A 19,423-nucleotide genomic window follows, 5' to 3' on the forward strand; every position below is an offset into this window, starting at 1 on the left:
AAGACCAGTCCTGCCTGGTGTGCTGGGCTCTGCCCTGAGAGAGACAGTGACAAACTTCATTGTGCGGGGAGAGCAGCAGGCAGAGGCTGGACGAGATGCAGAGGCACTGGGAGGAGGGAGGGTATGTGGAGACATGTATGGACGACACATCTCCTAAGGACCATCAGGGCAGGTGGAACAGATGTGGTCAGGGGTCCCCAGATAGGGGAGTTATGGGCAGGCAGAGTCCAGCTCTAGGAGAGGACACACTTTCTAACAGGGATAATAAAAATTTAGAGCCAGCCAAAGCTGCCTTATGGTAGTTGAGAATCTTGTCACTGGGGGTGGGGTACAACCTGGAGCACCAGCCAGCAGGGAGGATGCAGAGAATTTCTAGCCAGTTAGGAGAACACTCAGGACCCAAACATTGTATGCACATATGAATAAAAAAAAAAGTAGGAGTGTTGCTGGTCTCTGAGCTGCTGGCGTCTACATGTTTCATTATCTGCTGTCAGCCCTGACGGCTTGGGAGAATCCAAGCGGTTACTACAGTGGAGAGAAATTCAATGTGCTAAACCTCACCTGGGCAGCAGGCTGGGCTGCAGGTGGCCAGACAGAGCCAGGGAGCCATAACTGGATTGAGGAGAGGCAGCAGCAGGGAGCACAGGCAATCCTCTCAGCACATTGACCAGCCAGGGCTACTGACTCCCTGCTGCTCTATACCAGGCAGCACCCAGGGGAATGGTGCTCTTCTGAGCTACAGGAGTCCTGTAGCTATAGGTATCAGCAGTGGGACTCCCATGTCACCAGCCTTCCTCACAGATCCAGCCAGCCTGTGAACTCTCTAGGCATTGGTCACCCTGGACTGTCACTCCTGCGTCTGACAATCTCCAAGTACTCAGGGAACTCATCCCCCTGCTGAAATCACTGCTGTTTGAGGCCCCAAAAGGCATCCCCATGTACAGTGCTATCAGGAGACAGTATTATCAGGAATGGATGCAAATAGACATTGGAATTCCAGCTATGCTGGTTTTACGCCTCTGGCCATTTTCATGTGAGCCTTGGGTCTGGCTGTGAGGGTTCTAAAGTGGGTAAAACATTTGGGGGAGACTAGCCCCAGAAGACAAGGCCTTCCACCCACTCCATCTTCTCTCAGAAGGCATTTATTAGAGCCTTGTGTACTAGGCACTGGGTTGAGCATCAGAAAGAGCCAAGGTAGACAGCCAAGCCCCAGCTCCGAGGGCTTGCAGCAGGCCAGTTCATTCTGTGCCTCCTAAACAGGTGTGCCCAGAGGACCTTGGGAGCCCAGAGTTGACCCATGTATGGGCAGTCCTTGCCACAGAGGGCCAGGAGAAGCTACAGAGAGGAGGCTGCATGTGAGCCTTTAAAAGAAGGTGGTGTTCCCTAGGCAAGGATGGCTAGAAGGGCATCTCAGGTAGAGGGCACAGCCCAGGCAAAGCCATGGACATGCAGAAGAGCCCGGACAGTTATTGTCAGAGTTCTCAGTGATGGGGCCACTGCTCCTGGCTCATACTTAAACCTCATTTTCATTTCCCCTCATCTTCCCCATATCAGCAGATGGGACACTTTAGAAGGCTTGTATGGTTGCCCTAGGATGGGCCTGCAGGGTAGCAGGGGGCGGGTGTGTGTGCAGAGATTCCTAAACTCTTTGAGAGGAGAAGTTGAGTGGCTTGCCAAGGCCTCTGTCAGAATTGAGGCTGGAGTGGAGGTGGTGTGATGTCCCACCCCCTCCCCAGCACTCCTTATACTCTGTCAGAAGGCCTTCAGGTGCCAGCCATGGAAGTGACCTTAGAGGCCTGTCTAGTCCTTTGTTTGCTTCATGGGTGAGCAAAGTGAGCCCCAACAGGGAGTGGACCTAGGCTGCCTGGCCGAACTTAACCACACTGACAGTGAAGGTGACAACTGTTGTTGCTGGGGAACCACATACACTCCTGAATCCAGCCACGCTTGCACTTTTCGGATCCCCAAGTCTCCCTGTACTGTCATGGAGACCCAAGACAACACCTCTACCCCCTCCTCCGTTACATTTCAGTAGCCCCTCCATGGCAAATTCCCTTCCTATAAGGCTGGCTTCGGAGGTCCTGTGAGTGGCTTTAGTCAGTTACTTACTCTCTTGGCCCTTCTGCCTGAAGATCTGTCCCTTTTTCCACCTTCAGCCTGACTGGACCCGCACAAGCTGATCCTGTACCCACCATTGGCCCCTGGGGAGTGCTCACTGTAGCCAAGGGAAGCAGAGGGTTGAACCTTCACAAATTGGCAAGAAAATTGGGAACTAACAGTTTCCTGCCTCTGGAAAGGCAGGCAGTAGGGGAAAGGTATGAAAAGTCATGAGAAATCTCATTAAAAGGGTTCTTCAGGCACTTTGGACTATGAGTGGCTCTTCACAAGTTCTGATTTCATGAGTTTTTGCAAAGGAATCCGGACAAGGTGAGGAAAAGGGAACTTCAAAGACTGCAGAGTTTGTAGCTGCAGGGAGGGTCAGTCCTGCTGGGTAAGGGACCTGGGGTCCCATCCTTGGGATAAGGGCACCCAGAGTAGCACTTCTGAGGCCTTGGCAGGCAGGAAGCCAGCATCTGGGGAGGTCCCAGCCCCAGCTCTATTGAGGCAGGGAGTGTCCCCACCCAAGTGGGAAAAGTAGCCTCTTAGAGATCTCACAAAAGGATCCTTTAGCTTTCAAATCCCAGAGGCAAATTGCCAGCATCCTTGCAAATGTGGCCTCAGAGAGACTTCTGGGGCCTGGCCTGCTTCCATCATGCTCCCACATGCCAGCCTGAGCCGTCTGGGGCCTTCTGTGGCCCTTTAAATTCTGTTCCACTCAGAGCCCTGCAGGAACTCACAGCTAACAAGGGAGGGAGGACATTGACACCTGTGAATGTGTAGCATGTAGGAAATGTTTAGAGCTACCAGGGTGGAAAGTACTTTGGGCTGTGCCTGAGGGAAGGGACCAGAGAGGGGGGGTGTTTGAAGGATGAGCAGGTCTTAGACTGTGAGCAGAGAAGGGAGAATGGGCACAGAGGCAGAGGACATGGAACTTGTATAAGAACAAGTATTACACTGACCTGAGTCCAGGAAAGTTGTGGTCCCAATCACCAGGCCAAGGGTTGGAGACTTTATCCATAGGGCAGCAAAGAGTCCCTGAAGGTCATGAGCAGGGTGCTGTGATGCTCTCTAAGCTGCAACATAGAACTAGGGGCACCCATCAGTGTTGTTGAGGAGGGGACACAGTTCCTGCCTCCCTGTGCCCTATGTGCCACACCCACACCACTGGAGTCTTCACAGCTCAAGGGCTGGTGAGGGGCCTGTTGTGAGAGGCCAGGAGGCAGGCATGGAAAAGAGATGCCCTTTTCCAGATGTACAAGGAAAAAAACCCAGGCTCTCAAATCAGGTTCCTGTGGTTGAATCCTGGCTCCATGTTTTACCAGCTGTGTGCTGCTAGGCAAGTGGCTACCTCCTTGAACCTCACCTGGAAATGGGGCCTGTGGGTAAAAGTAGACAGGACAGGTGAGCCCCAACCAAGGCACTGGCACACAGCAGGTGCTCCCTAAATGTCAGATTTTGCTCCTCCTGGCTTTTCAAAACTACCATTGAAGCAGCAGTGGGGACAGAGCCTTGGAGGAGATACCAAGCTATTTCTGCTAAATGTGTAGGGCTATCATCTTCCCTGTTGGTGTCTTTAAAATGAGGGTTTGGAGCTACAGATCGGTGGTGTAGCGCTTGCACAACATAGTCCCTGAGGTTAGTCCCCACGCCACAAAAATAAGTAATACAAAATGAGGGTCTAAAAGTTTGACCAGCACACTTGCTTCCAGTTTACAAGCCCCATGATAAGGTGCACAGCCTTTCCCCTAAGTCCAAGCAGAGAGAATGGGCCTCATTTCCATCTCCAGGTGCTGGAAGGTCAGAACGTTTATGAAGAACACCCCTCCATCCCTTCACAGTGCTTAATGACATCCCTTTGCATCTGCTTGGACTGGATAGTGCTGACAGCTGAGCACCCAGTCTCTCCCCAGCAGATGCTTCCTGGGCTCTAGCAGAGGAGGGTATGTAGGTGTCCAGAGTCCAGGAATTGCAGAGAGGATGTAGTACAGGTGCTTTTCTTTCTTTTCTCCCTTCAATGATTTATATAGTGAAGGAGAGAGTTTTCAAACAGTAGGCATGTCTGGGTCCAGGCAAGTGGGCAAGTGATTAATCTTAGTTTGTTGCTGCTGACAGCCAGGAGCGAGAAATAATAAAGGTTTGCAGGGTCGGAGAGGTGGGGTTAAGGAGAGGCTGCACCCTGCATCCTTCAGTAGGGAGCCCAGACTTCAATTCCTCCTGTTGGGCCAACATCTGAGGCTTCAAGGCTAGGGATGTAGCTCAGTGGTAGAACGCTTATCTAGCATGTGCAAAACACCTGGTCCCCTCCCCAGCAACACACACATATACAATGCGCACGCACACACACACATACACACACACAAAAAGAAACTTGAGACTCACTTAGCTCCAAGGTGGCCCCTCCGAGACCACAGCAGGTCTCCCCAGCAGTTAAATTCCTGCACAGCACCAGAATGACTTCATTCATGGGTTTCCCTTGTCCTCAGCCAGATCCCTGAGGGCGTGATGAGCCCTATTAAGGACACACCTTCAAGGAAGCAGGTGTATGTGGCTCAGGCATGCACTGTTTGCCTCCAGACCCTCACACTGCCCATCTCTGACCACAGGGTCCTGGGTACCTGGCCATGTGCCCTGTGATCCTGCCTAGCTGCCAGGTGGGGGCAAAACTGGAGGGGAAAACTGTAGGAGAAGGTGGCCCCAGGCAGGCCACTATAGCTGTTGCTGTCCCGCTGAGGGGTGGAGGATGGTAGCGGTATCCTTGGTCCTTGTGAAGGAAGAGGGTTGAGGCAGTGGGGTTGATGAGGAGCCCCTATGGAGGGATTGCAGCCCCAGAGATAGGAAGAAAGTTGCCACCTTCCTTTTCTCCCTCCTCCTCTCCAGGCTGGAGACAGCTGCAGCCTCAAAAAATCTCCTTTGGCTCTGGGAACTCAGGTCTCAGTATACAAGCAGGATAATCTTGGACAAGGGAGCTTAACTTGTCTGAGCCTCACTTTCCTATCTGTCAAATGTGTCACATGGGTGTTGGTGAAGAGATGATACACGAGAAGTGCGTCATGTGTCTGCTAGGTAGCAGGTGCTCAGTCAATAGTAACTCAGCTGTCTTCATTATAGACTTGGAGAGCTGTGGGTCGGGAAGGGTCACTGTGGCCCAGAGCCTCCTGGATTTTCTGGGCTTGACTTAGAAGTCTCTCAATGCCCACATCCACTGTCCTTTACAGTTGTAGGAGTTTATGTGGCTATAACTAGAGAAAGTCCTCCATTCCTGTGACTGAGATGTCAAATCTCTACGAGAAAGTACAATTCAGGCTGCCTCCTTCCTTGGCTCTGTGGGCTTGAATAAGTTACTTCTCTGATCTCTCAGCTTATCCTTAGTAGCTGGAGCTGATTCTTTTTGTCCTCCTCCCCATCCTTCTGCCTCTCCAGCTCTCCCCCCCTCATCTTCAGATGTGAGTCAAATACTCATTTCCACCAGAACTTCATTGTGGTCTCGTCATCTCACAGGGAAGCATGTTTCCAACAAGCCAGGACAGCAGCACCAGGAGTACACTGGGCAGAATTCTTGGGGTTTAGAGGACAGAAAGAGACCTCTTGGTGCAATACTCACATGTGAAGAAACTGAGTCCCAAAGAGAAGAAGCTTACCTGTCTCTGGCTTACCTCCCAGGCCCTGTTTTCCAGCATCATTTGGGTTTGTCTGAGACAGAGCTATGGGGGCTTGGGGAAGGCTTTCTTCTTAATACTTGAAGGATTTCTCACTCCTTTGTCGCTGGTGGAGATTTCTGCTTGTGTGCTTCATGTTTTTCCCTTCTAGAAGGTTAGATGATTGCTCAGCCACTCTTTGCAGGGGGCGAGGTATGTGCAGATGCCTTGCAGGATGAATGGATGCATTCAGTGATGGTCCCTTTACTCAGAATGGCAGAAAATGTGCCCCACAGGTGTTGAAACACTTCCTAGGCCACTCCAGGACCCTCTGCAGGACCGTTACCTTGATGCTGTGGCAGTTCAGGAGTACTGGAGTGGGTAGTGTGGCAAAAGCTGGCTAGTTCCCAGGATACTGGGGTCCCATTCTGCCTTGCTTCTGACTAGCTGTGAGGTCCTACACCGGTCCTGACTCTTGATCTCCCCCCTTCCTTTGGGAAATGTTCAGGCAATACCTAGTTTAAGTTCCAGCTGTTCTTCATTTAATCTCCAGCAAATCATACGGCCCCACCAACCACTGTGGGTTGCTGAAACACATTAGTGAGATAGTATAGTCAGGGCACTGGCAGGGGACTGATGCTCAAGAAAATCCAGTTGTCACTGTCACAGTCTGTGATGTGAAAAGGCAAGATTATTGCCTTACTTCTTACAGGTATATAAACTGGTGATCACATTATGCCACAGCTAAGAGTTAGGATTTTAATGCAAACTGATACCTTCTTTTGGCCCTATGGGTGTCTCCAAGCAGAAAAAAACAACCTCTTCCTATCCAACAGAGCCAGAGAAATCCAGCCAGAGCCTAAGCAGTTCTCAACAGTGTAGCCCAGGACCTATGCCTTTTCCAACAGGACACAGGACTACAAGCCCTATGCCGGCACTTCCCTGGCATCTTTCCCTGGACATTGGTGACATCTAGAAGGTCCAGAGATCTAAAGCACCTAACCCAATGGGGGATTCTGGTTTTTTCTCTGGGTCCATCCCTCAAGCAGTTAGTGTAGAAGGCACAATTCCTTATTGCTTCCTCTACAGAGGAGGAAACCAAGGCTCAGAGAGGCTCTGGGACCTGTCCAAGGCAACTTTGCCACCAAAGGGCAAAGGCAGAATCTGCCTGACTTCCAGGCCACTGTTCTTTCCTGGCCCCTCTCAGCCATTTGCTCCATCTAAGGTTGGAAGTTCTCAGTTTCCACCAAGGGTTGAAGCTGAGGGCATCTGGTAGCAGAGAGATGCTGAGGTCAGTAATGGAGTGGTGGCCTCCATTACTGTGAGATGAAGGTTTTCCAAAGCCCCACTGGCCATACCTGCATATCGGGAAGGAGTAAAGGGCTGGCAGCTCAGGAGCCTGCGATGGCCAATCAATAAAGAACAAGGCAGTAGGGAGAGAAAGGACAGCTGACAAGGGAGAAGAAGATAGAGGACTCAAGGGTCATGTCCAGATTTCTGAGTGGGTGGGGTGGGTGGTGGTACTGCTGGCTGCAACCTAGACAGGAACAAATGATTTTAAAAAGAGCTAAGAAAATACACTCCCCCTATCTTAACTCCCCACTTGCCCACCACGTCCCAGAACAAAAGCAAGAGATGCTCTGCTCATTCTGCCTTACTCTGCCAATCCATGCCCAGAGCACTGCCTGACCTGGCAGGGCCAGATGTGCCCTTCAATGGCGGGGGTCCCTTTTCAGCCTGTTCCATCTCCCAGCCCAGCCCAGCATGCAGCAGTGCCCTTTGTTCCCCGAGAGCTCCCTGGTCCTCTCCAGTTGCTAAGCTGTCCTGATTACATTTCCAGCCAATACTTTAATTATCCCATATCAGCCCACATCAATCTGCCTGTGTAGCTTAAATGCCAGGGGAGGCATTCCAACTGCCCACCCATCGCCAGAAAATCTCTCCTGCCCCAGGATGTTTTCTTCAGTTGCTCAGTGGTCTTCCAAACAAGAGAAACATCTTTTTTCCAATCATATTTGTAACATCTTGTTAATATGACTTACTTAACAAGATTTTCGCAGGTGCCATCTGTAAATGGGTTGGTTGGGATTTGGGGGTGTCCTATGGGATGCTACAGGGACAGACCATGAGGACAGCTATAGACCATGTGTCTACATAGGAAGAGTGTGACTACAAGTGGAGGATCAGAGCCTGAATGCAGTGGGGATGTCACCTGGCTCAAGGTCATGATGGACTTGGTGGAATTGAAAGGTCCATTGAAGTCTGGGAGGCTGTGCCAGTGCAGGAGGTCATTCCAGAGTCTGTGCTGACCCCAGGAAAGTGTTAGTGATAAAGGGCTTTACCTCTCTTAGAGTTGGGTAAGCAACTCAAAGTCCCCAGAGAAAACCTGATTGGCCTCCACTTAGAGGCATCTGGGGGGTCTTGAAGCAACTTGCTTCATACAGTAAAATCCCAAAGTCAAATGCAGGTTCCCCAGCCCAGCAGTTAGAGCCAGAAGAAGGGTCCTGAATCATCTGGGTCTGGCTTTTAAATGAGGGAAACTGAGTCCCAGTATGGGGAAAGGACCTTCCTGAGGCACATTATTGGCAGAAACCACATTATCTTCCTCCTGTCCCAGGCGGTTTATGGCCCCTCTGAGCCCCATAAGCACTCTTTAATTCCCCTCCTTCCCCCATAAACGCTGTTGGTATTTGAGGCAGATCTGTAAAATCAGATGTCAGGTTTTACATAGTTCAAATGCTGAAGCAATAAAAATGGTGTTTTGCGGTGAGTGAGGATTGGCCTCTCACTCACTTTGAAGTGTGTACGCTCTGGCCCTCTGCCAGGCTGGAACCCAGGCCGCTCCTTTCTCTGTTCTTAGAGCCTCTAGCTTACTTCTGTCCCAGTAACTCCCACAACAAGCAGTCTCCCTCCTACTTCTAGCTCTGGGTAGGTTTTGCCATGTCTAATAATGCTTTAGCTTTTTTCTGCTTTTTTTTTTTCTTTTTCTTTTTAAGATTACTTCACCCTAGAGGAATATCAGAAACAACTGGGTTTGCCAAAGCTAGCTTATTAGAAATGCTTTAAATAGAGCCTCTTTTCTATTTCCTGCTATTTTCCTTTTGGAAATCCACACATGACTGATGGCTCCCAGGCTTGGGGATCAGCCTGTCACATTCTCTGCCCAGACTCTCAGGGCAGGGCTTATAAGCAAGCTGCAGTCCCCTCTCACTGCGGGATTCCTGCTGTACACCAGGCCTTCAGCTAGCTGGAGAAACAAAGCACCTCAGCCTCCAAGCTCACAGCCTGGACCAGGAGCCAAGGAGGTAGGAGATCAGTGTGACACACGGGAAGGCAGAGGAGGGTAAGTCTGGCTGGGTATCTTGGAAGGCCTCTGGAGGTGGTGGTATTTGAGCAGGGCCTTAGAGGGCAAATAAAATTGAAAGGAGAAACTCCAGGAAATTGCCACAGCAAGGCACGAGGTTTGCGGTTAGAGCAGAGGCCTCTCTGGTGTCCCCTTTTCCCTTACCTTGGCTGGGGTGACTATTTTTAAACATTACCCAGTTTTAGTTTCCAGGTTAAAACTAGGTGGCATATAACTAGTTTTCTGAATTTGCCTTCTAACAGCTGAGGCTTCTGACCTTGGCGGTCAGTGCTATGATCTGAAATGATTTAGCATCCAGGTATGCATTGTGACTGAGCGTTTCTTTGGGAGTGTGTCTTTCTGTCTCTCCACCACTGGAAGGCCCAGCACACAGTAGGTGCTCAGGAAACATTTGGATTTTGCATTGAGGATGAAAATAATCACAAGATCCAAATTGAACCATGATTGTAATAGAACGTGCTCACAGGATTCAGCCTAGCCTGTAACTGTGTGTGGGGAAAGTACAGTAAGGCACTGTGCCCCACTGTGGTGAGCAGCTATCTATAAGCAATGGAATTGTGTTTTCTACATTTTCCACAATGAATCTCTTTTATAATAGATTGTTTAATGAGGCAAAGCAAGAAGCTTCTTGGCTATGGAGTTAGAAGACCTGGTTCTGATCTCAACTCTCTCTGATTCTCTGTGCCTGTTATGTGGGGTACTCTAATTGGTGGGGGTGATCCTACTAGAGAGAGACCACTCAGTGTTGTGGCTATGATGGTGGATTGCTTGGAGCCAGAATCGCCGGTTCAAATCCTGATCCTGCCTCTTGCCAGCTTTGTAGCCTCTGTTTCTGCATCTGTCTAATGGGGGTGGCAGTAGTCTCTTGTATTGTGGTGAAGCATAAGTGAGCTCGTGGCTAGGGATGTGCCTCATAAACCCAGAGGTCCTGGCCAGCCATCCCCAGCTCCCCCGACCATCTCCATATTGCCCCCACAAGGACAGGGGCTCATCTGTGGCCATGCCAAGTGCCTGCATCCCCAACCCTGTGCCCTTTCCACAATTCTTACCACCTCCTGGCTTGCCACGAGCAAGCCATGTGCTGGACACAGCCTCCCAGGAAGAACCATGTCTGTATTCCTGGTACCTGGTATTAGGAAATGATTGCTTGTGCGCAGTGTCCTCTGAGGAAGTAGAATGGTGCCAGAGACAGTAATTACAAACTTGGGGCTGTGCATGCGTTCCGGCATAAGCAACAGTGACCCCACTGAGGCCCAGATGCCTGCAATGGTGTGATCTGGGCATCACCACCAAGACTTCGGGCTTAGCCTCCACAGAGCAGCAGGACCCCTTTGAGTTCAGATTGTCAGGCTAGGAAGATACTTTTTTCTGTCCAAAATTGCTCCAGTCTTAACCAGAAGCATCTTGGGAGTAGCAAGGGTTGACTTACTTTTGTGAGAGTCACACTTTTTGAAAGCAATCAGTTCCGATAGTAAGTAACTGTAGAACTCAATTACTTGCAGCCATGCTGAAAAAACCCGTAATTAACATGGTCAAATCCTAACCAAATAATAAAATGAAAGCTTTGTTGTGTATAAAGGCAGAAATCAATTTTATTAGGCTGCAAAGAACTAGAGACTTAATTTTGAGAAAATTCTCCACCCGGTGGAAAAAGGTTGTCAGGAAGCTACCAGAACGAATGTCCGACCTGAGAGGATTTGCCCTCAGAGCCCAGACTACCGAGCAGTGACAATGACCTTTCAGAATTGCATTTCTGAATCTTCCAAGTGTGGCCAAAACCAATGAAGTTTGCTTCTTAATGTCCCTAGAACCATGCCCCTTTTGGTTTTGGTTAGGAGTGAGTTGTCCACACCTCATGGTGTAGAGTCCTGTCCTTTGGATCTGGTAGAAGGGAGAAGAGAGAGGTGGACTCAGAAGGTCATCAGGCACATCACATTAATGGTGGAATTGTGTCCATACAGCAGGGTAATGGCCAAGCTGGGCAGGCCCACAGGGACACTGTCCACTTGTGGGCTGAGCAGGGTATGAGCAGCAGAGGTGACGGCATGGGAAAGGACAGGAGACTGTGCCTATAAGGAGTGCTGGAGAGGAGCACCTGCAGGGGGGTAGGGCCTATTCTGTGGCCTTCCTTGGGCAAGACTTTTCATGATTTGAGAGGCAGGTGCCTTTGTACCCACCATGTAGAATTGACCCTCTGGAAGCTACCTGTGGCTCTGCCTCTTTCTGGGCTCACTCTCCAGACCTCCCTGGCTATCTTGGGACCAGTGCTGACCAGGAAAGGCAGCCACTGTGTCTGGCCTGGATGGACCACCAGGGAGACAGGGTAGAGCAACATTCAGCTCGCCTTAGGAGCTCACAGTTCAGGGGAGGATGCAGGGGCCCTCATTTCTCTGTTCTGGGCAGACCTGACTAGGTAACCTGTGGAGGCAGGGAGGGTGGCTTATGTGGAGTGCCCTGGCTGCAGGGCAGGCAGGTGTTCTGGGCCCAGGGGGAGTAACCTCAGCCTGCTAAGGAACATCACAAAGAACAGACAGGGTTCTCTCTCTCACAGAGACCCACCTGGACACCTGGAACCACCTGGACGGGAGGCTGAGTAGGAAAATGAGGCTGCAGTGGTAGCTATAGGCTCTGAATGCAGCCTAAGCTGGGAGCACAGGCTTAGGAGTCCAACAGACATAGGTTTAAATCCTGACCCCACCTTGTCCCATGAGACAAGTACACGATCTTCTTGATCGTGTTTTCACATCTGTAACAGTGATAGTCATGCCAGCTTGGTAGCATTGCTACACAGCTTAGATGACAGGTAACAGCAGCTCTGTTCAGTGCCTGGTACCCAGCAGGAACTCCAAAAGTACTGGTGTCCTTAATTCTGAGTGGCAGTGGGGAGGCATGATGGTTTTTAACTGAGGGACAATGTTGCAGGGCATCTTGGTCAAGAAAGCAGGTCTCAACCATCTTTTAGGCCAAGGTGAACCAGCAATCCCTTGTGTGTGGATTCCTATAACTGGGTCTCACACACTAGTCCCAAAGGGCAATTTCCTTCCTTCTCCCACATCAATATTATATGCAAGTGTTTTTAAGTCATTTCATCATGAAAAGAAGCAATTTAACATAACTATTACCCAGAATTCTTCATGAAATATGCATCAAGCAATTAGGTCTAAAAGCGAGAGGTGAGGCCTCGCACCCTGCTCTGTGGGGCGGGCAGCTGCAGGCTGAGTGATGTTTTATTAAAGCTCATGATTAGGAGGCGAGGTGGGGCCTGTTATTAGGCCAGCGCACCAGGCTCCCTTGCTAATCCTAGTGATGGTGACAAGGAGGTGCTTTTTGTGATGATAATGAGCGATCTGAGCGCCATGACAGCCCCAGAACCCGCCTCCACCTCTACCGGCCTTATAAGACTCATTAGACAGGTCACCCACCAGAGATACCCCTAATTGTGACTTTGCTCTCACAAGATGTCCTATCAAAGGAGACAGGGCTGATACAGGAGCTTGTCAGAGCTCCCCAGGGACCCGTGCCTTCCCAGAACCATGGTGGTGCCCATGCTGCAACATCATATGCTGCCTTGCAGAGGGGCGGGGGAGACTCAGCCCATGGCCTGGGTTCTGGCTGTACCTGCAGCCCCCCATGCTATGCATCTCTATAGCTCTGGTTCCCCCCAAGATAGCAAATGAGGGGGTGTAAAAAGATACAACACCCAGGCTGCTTCTGGCTCCAAAAGCATTCTGTTCAGAACAGCTATGCATGGCACCCCTGTGCACACCCTTTATCTGATATACCCTTGGGCTCTCCACAGAAATGTTAAGGGTTTTCCTTGACAAGTGTCTTTTGAGATGGAGACTTGCTCTCATGCAACTTCTGCTGTCTTCTTTTATGTAGTGTTAGAAGTCATTAAAGCCATTATTGGCAGTCACTTATGGTGTTTTTTTGTTTGTTTTTAAGACAAACAAAAGGCCAGCTTAAACTCCCAGTCTTCCTGCCTCAGTCTCCTGAGTACTGGGGTTACAGGCATAAGCCATCGTGCCAGGCTTCTAGCAGCCTTTTTTAAATTAGTTGATCAATGGCCTCTCAATTGTGGGCACTTTGTGTCCAATCAGGATGTATTATTATAACACGTCTCTTGACATATGAACAAGATGTCACCTGATCTTTGCATTGGTCAAAGATTGGCAGATCCTTTTGGGACCCTTTGGGGTGGGTCACCATCCTGCCTTTGTGGCTGAGGACTTCACTGGTCAGCATACACTGTTCCCAATCCCTTGGGTATGTGCCACATGTAGCCTTTCACTCCTGGCCCCTCTAGGTCTCTGCCCTGCCATCAGTCTGGTGAAATAGGCATTGAGGATACTGAGGCTCAGCATGCAAGAGGCTTCTGCTTAGTGTCTGCCACCTCTTGCCTACCACCCTGTCCAGCCTCACATCAGACACTGAAGGTTACATAGGGCCCTTTCTTGGTTTAGGAAGTATGGAGGGCAAGAGAACAGGCCCTCCAGAAAGAAGATCTGGCATCACTGCTGTTGATTGCTGTGTGATTAGGGCTATTCACTTTCCCTGTCTGAGCTTCAGTACTCAAGAGCACAGGGCCTGGTTAACAGGAAGTACACAGGAATCATTGGCCCCTAAGACTGTTCAGACCAGTGCCTCAGTGAGAGCAGGACTAGGGGCCAGACTGCCTCCAGGCCCCTTTCCACAGAAGCCTACAAGGCCAGCGTCAAATGGTGTTTACACACAGGAATCCAGGCAACTAAGGTTGTACACACCCTCAGAGGCCATCATTGTACCAGGGACAGATCCCAGCAAGGCACAAGGACTGTCTGAGGGCTAGACAACCACAAGAAACAGTGCTGGAGCCCCAGTCCATGCAGGCTTTTCTCCCTCTGCCTGGGATGTCAGGCCATGGACTTGGAGGTTCTTGGGGCCTAGACTCTAGTGCCTTGACCTATGCAGTTTGTGACCAACTAAGCCCCTCAGCACAGCCTACTCAGGGTGACAAGCTAGTAGGTACTTAAATAGGTGAAATGACAGTGTCTGGGAGGAAGGAATAGCAGGTCTGGAAAGGCAGGAGGGACTTTCGGACTCAGCCTGACAGGTACCTTGCCTCACTGTCAGCAGACACACAGTGCACAGTTTTTACTACCTGCTGGCCATTCTGATCCCAGGGCCTGGGAATGGAGAAGCATCAGCTTCCCCCTGTGGCTCTATCAGAGCCTTTGCCACCATCACTGCCCATTGGATGGTAGAAGAAGACAGTGTGATGGCTGATCATGGTGGCACACTTCCATAATCCCAGCTACTTGGGAAGCAAGTAGCAAATCTTGTGGTTTAGCTCCCAAAAACTTTACACTACTCCACACCCACAGAGGGGAATTATATGCTGCAGTCACTCCTCTCCCTGCTGGCGCCCCTCACTCCATTTCCAGGACAGGCTGAGTGGGCCTCTGGGAGCTCAGAAATCAGCAACCCCCTGTCATTCCTTAGCAACATGATCTCAGTGCGTTGTCAAAATGCTCCCCTTTCCAACCTGGAGCAATTTGAGGATGCTGTGGTGTGCTGGGTAGATGAGTCGTCACTCACATGAGCATTACTTTTTCATTTAATACATGTTCCTTTCCAAGGGCCTGAGCAAGCGCGTCGCTCGCTTCTTCCAACATGTCGAGGCAATTCTCTGGTGGAGTGACCCTTCACTGAGGAGTGAAACTTGCCACAGGCTCTGTAATTAGAACATTGCCAACCTTAAAAAAATCTTGATTTAAATTTCAGTTCTTCGCGGGAATTATTCTCTCGAAAATGTAATTGCTCTCTGAACGATTTCCTTTAAGCTGAGGGTGACATCTCTAAATACATTATTATGAACAGATGCATTGCTCAGTGCCCGTGCTTCATTAAGCATTTATTCTGCCCATTTGAAAATGGCATTAACAGAGAGTGCTTGGGGACTCATTCCCAACTGGAGGAGAGGTGTTTAAGGCCTCCAGTGTGCCTGTGGGAGCATAGGCACTCAGAAAGACTGCAGCCCTTCTGAGACCATGCAGAGCTCTCAGCCTCACCAGGTGGCCGTAGGTTCCAGGAAGCCAGGCCCCTAGGACTGCTCACAAGTTACCAGTGCCCAATGTTAGGCCCTGGAGATGATAGGAAGAGGTCTACCCAAAGCCCTAGCTTTCTAAGTGACAGACACTTGGTAAATTGAGCAGTGCTTGGGAAACCCTCTGTCATCTGCAGGTGTAAGACATAGTCATGATGGAGTCAATTCTTGGCTGAGTGGGCAGGGAAAGGACAGCCTGTGCAAAGGCAGGCTGATGGAGATGGGCATGAGCCACTGTGGCTCCCAGCTCTGAGGACCCACCACTGCTCTTCCTTCAGCAGACCTGGGCAGCTCTTCCCAGATGGGTCTGAAGCCAGGTATAGTGGGCACAGAGACCTAGCCCTGCTCCTCCATGATGCTCTCAGGGGAAGCAGGCCATTTAGTGCAGATGAGGGAGCAGGAGTGTCCTCAGGTCAGTGACATGAAGAAAAGATCTCTGCCTGAGGAAACCTGGAAGACTGCAGAGCAGAGGAAGCCTGGAGCAGGCTGGGAGAGAACAACCATTCCACTCACATTCCATTGGCTGTAGCTCATCACATGGCTAACCAGACCCAAGGGTGGCTGGGAAATGTAGTCCCTGGTTATGTGGTCCTTTACTATGGAAGAGGACATCCCTTTCGCACTGTTTACTTATCTGGCAACCATGTGATAACTCCTGTCCTGAACTCTTGTCATGACACGAGATGTGGACATCCTTTGCTTTGGCCTGCCAAGGCTTAAACAGTTACCTGTATCAGTAACGGCAAAAGAGACCAATTTTTTTTTCCCCTGAAGAAGTACACTGGTGGCAGCAGTTCCTGCTGGTCCCTGGTCCACTGATGGCATTGGACTGCTCCCTGGTGCAGCTGCACTTCAGCAGGTCCTGGGACTTAGTCCTGCTTGGACAGGTGCAGTTCGTAGCTTTGTGGCTGGGCTCCCTTCTGTCCCAGGCAGTGGGAAGTCTTTGCACCTTAGCAGATATATGGCCTCAGCCTCAGTGCCAGAGGACCCATACCCTGGGACTCAGTGTGGGTATGGGAGCAAAAATGCATGGCATTGTGACAAATACTCCCTTGCTCCTCAGCCTTCCATACCTGGCCCACAGTCCTGGCACCATGCATATCTCTGACCTCTGTGTTTGTTTACAGGAGCAACCAGGGTTTTATGCACATGAAACTGGCCAAAACCAAAGAGAAGTACGTGCTGGGTCAGAACAGTCCTCCATTTGACAGTGTCCCGGAAGTCATCCACTACTATACCACCAGGAAGCTACCCATCAAAGGGGCCGAGCATCTGTCTCTCCTCTACCCTGTGGCTGTGAGGACCCTGTGATGGGACCAGCTCCGCCCTGCTCTGTGACAGATTTGGAGGAGCCAGCAGAGTGCCAACCAGTGTGGCTGTGTTGCCAGCTATGTCCAGTTTGTGTTGTGTGTATGGTACTAGCACACCACTGCATGTCTTAGAATGCTGTTGCCACTTATGGGGCTGGAGGAGGCCTGAGTGAAGAGGGACAGCCAGCCAACTGCCGCCCCAGCCCCCACCCCACCCCTTCTCGAGTTTCTGTGAATTAAAATATTTGCAATCCAAAGAGATGCCTTCCAGGATGAACAAAGGCGGAGCAGCTCCAGCGGTTGGGCGGGGCAGGAGCTCCCTGGGGTGCATCTCTTTGTTCTCCAGCTGTCACGAACTCACACCTGTGTAGGGCAAAGTTTTCCCACTGGTGCTGGGAGCCAAAGGCTGGCTCTGAGAGTCCAGGAGGCCCCTGGAGCTGCCTCTCTGGTGTGTGTGTGTACGTGTGTCTCTGTGGGTGCACACACAAGCACATAAGTAAAAGTATGTGATCACGCACACAAGTAAGTCCCCATCTACTCTTAGTCACTCAGTGTAATCATTAGATCTTCAAGGAATCATTGTGCAGTCAAAAAGAGGATGCAATTATTTATGAATAGGGTGTGTAAATAAAATAGCCATTTAATATATACTCTTAGCCCTTGTCTTATATACCACACAGGGTTTGGGGAGGGGGCAGTGCTTGCCTGCTGGTTTCATTCCCAGAACTCAGTGTGTCTCCAGATTGGCTCGTGTGACAGCCAGGGGAGGAGAGGGCAGGGGCTCCAGTCAGCCCTCGCTCCCTTTGGGCTCCAGAGTAGCTACGGTGGGAACATCTAGGGCCAGAGGAGAGCATGGACCTGCAGGAAGGGACAGCCAGACCCCATGTTCAGGCTCTCCCTCCTGCCAGGACAGCCAATAGCAAGTTTGTATTAACTCATCATGTGCATATTGCCTGCCAGTCTACAAAGAACTCTTCTCCCCATGATCTAGTCACTGTCACCCTGTGAGGTATGTAACATGTGAGGGAAAGGGAGGCTCAGAGAAGGAAAGTAATTGTCCAAGCTCACCAAGTTCATAAGCAGCAGAGCAGACTTAATGGCCAGTGCTATGTCACTGACTCTGCATGGCCTATTGTCACCCTGCTCTGAGAGAGGGTAGAATCTTAACCTCTCAGGGACCTGGAGCCTTCTTGGTCATCTACTGCTCCCATGTAGAAGAAAACATGTGCACACACACCCCCCACCTGCATTGTGTCCTGCCTTCTACAGGCGCATAGTGCTTCTCATACATTCAGCACGGACCCTGATAAGATAGTGATTTATTGGGCTCCCCTACCTTGCCTACCATCACTCAGCATCATGGACGGTGTGACCACCATGGCTGAATGACATGCAAAAGAACTGGTAAGGGTTCAGGAGCCTTCGAACACACATCCTCCCACCTGCCCAGCTGGTCTGAGCACACTGGTGGTTTGGTGGCCATCATTCCTAGTGCCGTGGGAAGAGTACGAGGGGTGAGTGTAGACACCAGTGAGTCTAGACACTCAGTACTGCTTATGTTCTCAGAGATGATTTAGGCCCACTTTGCAGAGGCCTGGAGGAAAAGGACTTGCCAAGGCTGCTTGTCAGGCTGGGGCAAAGCAGGACTAAAAACCACCGTTGGTTGGCTGCCATATAACTCAGCAGTTTGTGGCCAAAGTCATTTCCTTGGTGTCCATTCTTTAAGGCTCAGCTCACCTCTGGGTCCTTGTTTATCAGTCCAACTCCTCACAGTTGCCACGCTGACTGTAACCTGGGTGTAGTCTCCAAAGAAACCAACCCTGACCCTTTGCCTGTTTTCCAGAACAGCCCACAGAGTAAGGGGTTCAGAGTGAGTGAGTGTCTAGAGGGACCTGTGTCTGCCTTTGCAGGGGGAGGATGAAGAAAATGAGCAAGTAGCTGGCTGGTGACTTTGGCTCCTCAGGAGGCCTTGTGGAGGTCAGGGAAGTGGGGAGGCAGCACCTTGGACTCCAGGGAGGGTAAGGCTTTACCTGAACAAGTTCAGCTACAGCGTCCAGGGCACAGCCCTTGCTAGAGATTGTCTTCCAGAGCAAGGCTCAGTGAGAGGAAGCCACTCTTTGCCCTCTGGCATGATCTTCCTAGAACCCTCTGCCCCCTGCCTCAACTTCCCAAAGTGAGAGGCCTAGTCTCCCACTCTCCTTAGGGACTGAGGCTGGCAGAGGAGCCAGCCTACAGGATGGGAGATGCTAAAAGGAATTTTTTCCCTTAATTTTATGAACCTCTCCCTCTTCTTCCTCTAATTGTAACTGTTTCCTCTGTCAGCATGTATTCATGTTTTCTTGGACATCTAACAATTGAAACAGCTTTTCCCTTTCAGCGTTGGTTTGGTTTTTGTTTTGGCTTTTTTTTTTTCATCTGCTGCCAATTAATGGAGGAAAAAATGAGCTGAATTTCTTTGAGGGGGGAAAAAAGCTCCCTGCCACACAATATCTTGCTCTCAGCGTTTTGTCTCAGAACACAACCTCCAGTCACTAACGGGCCCCCATTGCTCAGAGCCACGGGACTTTTTTTCTTTCTTTCCCTTCTTTGCTGGCTTCATTATTGACCACAATGCCCCAACCACTTCACCAGCTCTGTCCTTGAGCACTGAGGAGTCAAGGGCCCTTTTGGCAGCCCAGAAGAACAGGATGGTGCCCACAGAAAGAAAGGAGGCTTTGTGAGGGAGAGAGTCCACCTGTCCTCCCAAGGCCCTTCAATCTGGAATCTCCTGGAGAGACTCACAGAGCAGCCCTTGCAGGAAAAAAGCACAATGCTTCAGGCAGGCTGGACGGCTCCCCTCAGGGTGGCTCTGGGTTGGTGGCCCAGAGTGTCCAGAGTAAAAGCAGGAGGGAATCCTGACCAAGCTTCCCACAGGGACTCTGTTTCTGCA

The 19,423-nt window shown here is 50.6% G+C and overlaps 1 protein-coding gene across 1 annotated transcript in view; it reads left to right on the forward strand.

Annotated features, from left to right (window-relative positions):
- The window catches only part of Shb (SH2 domain containing adaptor protein B), a 122,008-nt gene extending 104,866 nt beyond the window's left edge, over positions 1–17,142 (forward strand). The window contains exon 6 of the mRNA XM_020157883.2: positions 16,312–17,142. Coding sequence (XP_020013472.2) covers positions 16,312–16,495 — 184 coding nt within the window. The 3' untranslated portion in view covers positions 16,496–17,142. The remainder of the gene's footprint in view (positions 1–16,311) is intronic.
- The last annotated feature ends 2,281 nt before the right edge of the window (positions 17,143–19,423 follow it).

The sequence above is a fragment of the Castor canadensis genome, chromosome 13 (assembly GCF_047511655.1).
Source record: "Castor canadensis chromosome 13, mCasCan1.hap1v2, whole genome shotgun sequence".
NCBI classification, from domain to species: domain Eukaryota; kingdom Metazoa; phylum Chordata; class Mammalia; order Rodentia; family Castoridae; genus Castor; species Castor canadensis.